General features: G+C 44.6%; 1 protein-coding gene across 1 annotated transcript; it reads right to left on the bottom strand.

The window, feature by feature from the left end:
• Window positions 1-302: 302 nt before the first annotated feature.
• LOC139312392 (alpha-2Da adrenergic receptor-like) lies at window positions 303-2,051 on the bottom strand. The gene has a single exon (XM_070937138.1). The coding sequence runs from the start codon at window positions 1,563-1,565 to the stop codon at window positions 357-359; it is 1,209 nt and encodes a 402-aa protein (XP_070793239.1). The 5' UTR covers window positions 1,566-2,051; the 3' UTR covers window positions 303-356.
• Window positions 2,052-6,253: the final 4,202 nt, after the last annotated feature.

Here is a 6,253-nt window from a genome sequence, read left to right as displayed (position 1 = left end):
CCTCAGCCCCCCTCTGCTCCCACTACCTCAGTTAATTAGCTTAATTACCTGATTACCTGAACAACAGATCAGGCAACCAAGCAAGCTAGAGAAACAGGCAGGAGTGTGAAACTGACTCTCGCAAACCAACTGCATGCCAGTAAGTCACAGAAATCTTGCTTCTTGTGGCACTTCTGCCCTTCAAGCTACATGCAAGTCTGGGGTGGGAAAGTCTTCATTAAAAGGCAGCTGCGGAAATACTCAGCTCCCCAGCCTCCACTAGTTACCTTCCCTGGGACCCCTGAGGGATGTTCTGTAGCCATCGTGCCCTGTCCATCGTGCCTCTCTTGGGTTCCAATAACCCTCTAGCAGAGTCCTCATTTTTGGCATAGGAAGGAGTGGGCAGGGGACAGGAGTTGCTGGAAAGCTCTGCGGAAGTCCCGGTTAAAGACTGTATAGATGATGGGGTTGAAGCTGCTGTTGCAGTACCCAATCCAGAAGAAGAATTTGAAGAGAGGCTCGGAGATGCAGCAGCCTTCTCCAAGCACAGATTCCAGGCTGTAGGTAAAGAAGAATGGGAACCAACAGAGGACAAAAGCTCCAATGATAAAAGAAAGGACAAAGGTGAATCTGCGCTCCCGAGCCTGCATCAGCCGATTTGTGGAGAGGGACATGTCCCTGCTTCTGCGCTGATGGGGACTGGAGGGAAGTGACCAAGAAAGCCTTGGGGTCCTTGGTGGCCGAGCACTGCTGTTGCCACCGTCATCTACTCTCCACTGCCGAGAGAGCCGTGGCAAGCTAGGCTGGGGATGAGGAAGGTGGCCAGACTCCATTCCCACCTTCTGCGTTTCCCCAGGAGGCTGGGTGCTCTGCCTGCAGGGATTGTACTTGGCCACAGGGATGAAGTTGGGGTAGGACAGCCGCCGTGCTGCAATGACCATGGAGTTCCTGTGTTTGGCCACATGATAAATCCGGCAATAGACTGCAACCATGATGAGACAAGGGGCATAGAAGGAGGCAGTGCAAGAAGCCAGCACATACCAGGTGTCGTCATGCAGGAGGCAGACCTGATCCTGCTGTCTGGACTTAAACAGTGGTGGCAGGGATACAATGGCAGCAATGGCCCAGACAACCCCAATCATACATTTGACCCTCTGGGGGCTCCTTTTCAGATTATAGCGGGCAGCTCGGGTGACTGCCCAGTAGCGATCTAAGCTGATGGCACACAGATGCATTATGGAGGCGGTACAGAACAGGACATCCAGCGACAAGTAGAAACTGCACCAAAGACCCCCAAAACACCAATAGCCCATGATCTCATTGGCCAAGGAAAATGGGATAATGAGGGTGGCTACCAGGATATCGGCTGTAGCCATAGACACCAGGAAGAGATTCTGTGGGGCCCGAAGGGCACGGCTAGTGTACACAGCTAATACAACCAGCACATTCCCTGTAAACGTCACAAGAGCCACAGTCAGTCCTGCCACAAGGATGAGAGTTGTGGCCAGAGGTGAGTATGGAAAGATGGTGGGTCCCTGCTCACTCTGATTGCTAGATCCATTTTGCTGTGGCTCCATCCCATTCATCCCCAGACCAGGCCATACCCCGACTGCCTGCACAAGGTTCACCAGCTCCCAAGTCTTGCTCAGGTAGGGCAAATTGTATAGTCAGGACAGCTGCAGAAAAGGATGGCACTGCCACCAACCTTCTTCTCAGTAGGCACCATTCTAAGATAGGAGGCAACAGCACAAACCTGCAGTGGCACTGCAGAATCCAAGCTATCAGGTTGGATGTTGAAGCAGAATCACAGTCTTCAAGAAGGCATGACGGACCTTGAAGAGTAAAATGGATCCCGAAGAAGCCGTCTGGATTCCAGAATATTTTGAGATAGGCGGCAGATCTGATAGTTTCCCCAGCTCACTCCAGGTATTATCACCAGTTCTTCCTGTTGCTGTAACCTTTCCAGATTTGGGTTATTGGGAATATCCAAGACAATATTGGTGAGAAGACAGAAAACTCCAGTCTTCTTGGATACTTCCTTTTTGTTGAAATGATGTGAAGCTCAGCTGGACTGTTCCAGCTTGAGTCTCTCTGAGTCTGGTCTTTGCGCTCCCTGTAGAGGAGGGAAGGGAGGGGCTGACGGAGTTACTGTTCGGCCTGCAGGCACCCAGCCAGATTTCGCTGGTGGTGGGAGAGGCTATTTGCTACCAATGTTAATGAGCTTCAGAGAGTCTGAGTTGCTTAGTATTGCCCCACCTGGTAAGTGCAAACTGGCAGCAAAGGGGGAAGGACTGTGCCCAGCTGCCTCAGTCACCTATTCCAAGCTATTTTTGAAATTATAACTGTGCAGATCATTGTTCTCAACATAAAGCCCTTCTAAGAAAGTGTATTGGGATTTGCAATCCTTGTTTGTCCAGTCAGGGAGAGGAGAAAAAAACTCCCAAGATCTTTATTTTCTAATCTTCCTCCCTACCAATAAAACTTTTTGCTGGAACAGAAATATGTAATTGGCTTAATGACAGAAACAAGCATTAACTTCTCAGAGTATTGTCTTTCTCCTTCAATCTGTTAGAAGCCCACATCCATCTGGAAGGAAAGCCAGCAAGTGTACACATTGGTAGGAGTTGTAGTTGTAGGAGTTGAGAGGGTGGGATGTCTCTGCAATTCGGCAGTGCTGGCCAACTTTGGGGTCAGATGCCAAGCACAGCTAGGCCCAATTAGGACTTGGAGGGGAGCTGTCCAGAGAATAGCAGGGTTGGAGGCTCCTTTGAGAAGTAGAGAAAGACTTCCAGGAAGATAGTAATGGCAAGCCACAATCATGCTGTTGCCCCAGAGGTGGTATTCAGCAGGTTTGACCAGTTCTGGAGAACCAGTAGCGGAAATTTTGAGTAGTTCAGAGAACTGAATGTCACCTCTGACTGGCCCTGCCCCCATCTATTCTCTGCCTCCCAAGTCCCAGCTGATCGGGAGGAAATGGGGATTTTACAGTATCCTTCCCTTGGAGTGGGGAGAGAATGGAGATTTTACAGTATCCTTCCCCTGAAGTGGGGTGGGAATGGAGATTTTACAGTATCCTTCCCCTGCCATGCCCACCAAGCCATGCCCACCAAACCACGCCCACAGAACCGGTAGTAAAAATTTTGAATCCCACCACTGTGTTGCCCCCTGCCCACCCCAAAGAATGCATTCTGGTGGCATACCATCCCCGGGCATCAAGCACCACTTGAAGGAGACTTCATTATGCTTCTAGTGGGCAGGGGGAATAAAAGGGGAAAAAAGATGGCTAGGTTTTGTGAGGAAAAAAAACCTCCTGGATTCTGTAGCTGTGATTGCTTAGACCTGAAATCTGTATACCTCTGCACATGCTTAGCGGAATCACCTTCATTAATCCATCAAGTTCCTCAACTGAAGGCTGTATTTTAAAGGCTTTGGGGGCAACCTCATATTAGCAGGATCTGAAATAGATCAATGATTCCCTTGGTTCTTCTCAGCTATCTGCATGATTTGATTGCTTATTAGTAACCTGTGACTATCCCTAAAGTGTTGTATCTTATGTTTCTTGATGAATGTATTTTTTTTCTTTTTTCTCCTTTTATGTACACTGAGAGCATATGCACCAAAGACAAATTCTTTGTGTGTCCAATCACACTTGGCCAATAAAGAATTCCATTCCATTCCATTCCATTTCATTCCATTTCCTATCCTACCCTACCCTACCCTACCCTACCCTACCCTACTCTATTTCTATTTCTATTTCTATTTCTATTTCTATTTCTATTTCTATTTCTATTTCTATTTCTATTTCTATTTCTATTTCTATTTCTATTTCTATTATTTCTATTTCTATTTCTATTTCTATTCTCATCTTGCTTTTCTTCAGCAGGATCCTTACACAGCCCCAAACCCACCTTTGGTTCCTCACTGGCAAATTTACGGGGCCCATCATCCCAGCTGTTTCAGCAGAGCCCTGTGGCCTCTGCTCCTTGGCTAGCTCTTCCAGGACTGGAATTCAGATTCCCGTTATCCCACATTGCCACCCAGTGGCCAGAGTTGTCTATGCACCAACCTCACTACCAAAAGAGGCGGCTGGCATAACATGTTATAGAAATAGTGCCAATTAAAGGAGTAGGTTGAATTTTAAAATATAGCTCGCCTACTGACAGGCATTTGAGAGGAGTGGGTGGCTGAATCTTTTTAAAGGTATTGTTTGCCAAGGGTCTTTATGAACCATTTATAGCAATGCAGTTTCTTTCTCAAATCCAGCCTGGGTATTAGCAATGCAAATGAAGTATCTCAGGGAATTTTCCTATGCTATATTAAATACCAGATTTGCCCAGAAGAGACCTACAAGCAATTAACAAGACTGCCTAAGGTGTGAAATTGGAAGAATCCTATTTTTGTGCATAAACCTACAAACAAATGAGGGTTTAAAGATCACAGGATACTATCATCTATTTTGTTTCTCAGAAGAATCTTTGAGACATGTTTCACTAAAGATGGCAGTTTTTCATGGAAGCAACATTCTTTGGGATTATTTCTGAACCACTGTAATGACAGATATGGACTAATTTGGGAGTTCCCAACTGTGGGTCAGGACTGCGGGGTGTAGAAGAGAGAGTTGTAAGCCATATAGAGAGGATCACAATTTTCTGAAACCTGACCAGGTTTGTTCCGGCACAGTGAAAGTTACTATCAAGATTTTCCTCTCAGTTTTGCTTGATTTTTCTGCACAAACCCAAAGTACACAGTTATGGTGTTTCAAAGTTTGGAAATCTTATAATGTGTAATCTGTATAATGAAATTATTAAAAGTAAGTGGTACCGTTATTTCTTTCCCAACTCTAACCCAATAAAATAATTTGTTTAATTTGTGAGGTGGATATGTGTGTTTTGCACATGTGTATAATTTTATGAGCTCACAACACCAGAAAGCTTAGGAACCTTCAGAATGATTTCAGATGTTTAGGAAGGACCATAAACGACTATCAGTTATTTAGAGGTTCCTTGTTTTTAAAAGACGTATTTGTTTTAACTGATGGGTAAGGTATCTTCAGAGATAGTTAAAGTTATACAGATTTTTATCTGAATTTGGACATAGACCAAAAAGTGCCATACTAGAAAAGGAGTATCTTCAACAGCCCATTTCTGCTTTTTTAGTACCTTAACACATTGTTAATTTATTTCCTTTGTAAAATTTGGATGCAAGATTAATCATTGTCATGAAAGAGTCCGCGCATCTGTATCTTTCATGGTCAGGCATGTCCAGAGCATGTCCAGAGCATGTCCAGAGGTTTTATGGGGCATGCAGAATGCTGGAAACTCTGATACAAAATCTGTGCACATATGGTGCTTTGAGGAGGAAGCACCAAGACCACCCTAAGAAATGGAAAAGCGATATAAAACAGCCCAGGCATGTCTGCTTTATATTCCCAAATTTCAAGGACTCTGCTGCACCTTAGATGAAGACAGGTAATTATCCAATTATGCTAAGGGCTTTGCTCAAAATCTTTCACTGAAGTCTTCTTCCCACTGTTGCTTTGTGGCAGGGAAATGTACTTCTCCATTAAGTTCGCTTATTGGAATAAAACACCTCTGTATGTTTGAATACTGGTGGGAATAACTTCTTAATGAAAAACTACTGTCAAGGATTCTGCTACCCAATTACAAGAGACAGGATTTTGCCTTTGGGGGCACTTTTTCCAAATAATATTGTTCCATTCACTTGCACAGCAATACAAGTAATCCTTGACTTGTTGTAGCCATTGTTTAGTGACCATTTGACGTTACGATGGCATTGAACAAAAGTGACATGATCCTTTTTCATACTTACAACTGTTGTAAATGGAAGTGTTGTAGCATCCCCGTGGTCACATGATCAAAATTCGGATGCTTGGCAACTGGCATTTATTTATGATGGTTGTAGCATCCCAGGGTCATGTGATCACCTTTTGCGCCCTTCTGACAAGCAAGGTCAATGAGGAAGCCAGACAACTGTTAATAACCGTGACAAGAAAGGTCGTAAAATGGGGTAAAACTCACTTAACATCTGTCTTGCTTAGCAATGGAAATTTTGGGCTCAATTGTGGTCATAAGCCGAGAACTATCTGCAAATCATAGAATGGGTTTCATAATGTGGCTGGGTGATTACAATATTGGCCACAGGCAGTGCATTCAAAACCCATTGTGTAAACAAACTTCAGTTCCTTTGAGTTCAGATGCCTAAGGAACTGTGGTTAACCAGGAAGAAAAGCTTGATCTTCTCATTAGGTAAAAAA

Source organism: Pituophis catenifer, unplaced genomic scaffold (assembly GCF_029215685.1).
Source record: "Pituophis catenifer annectens isolate HBS135680 unplaced genomic scaffold, rPitCat1.0.hap2 SCAF_2, whole genome shotgun sequence".
In the NCBI taxonomy this organism is placed as follows: domain Eukaryota; kingdom Metazoa; phylum Chordata; class Lepidosauria; order Squamata; family Colubridae; genus Pituophis; species Pituophis catenifer.
This window is presented reverse-complemented; position numbering and strand designations above follow the sequence as displayed.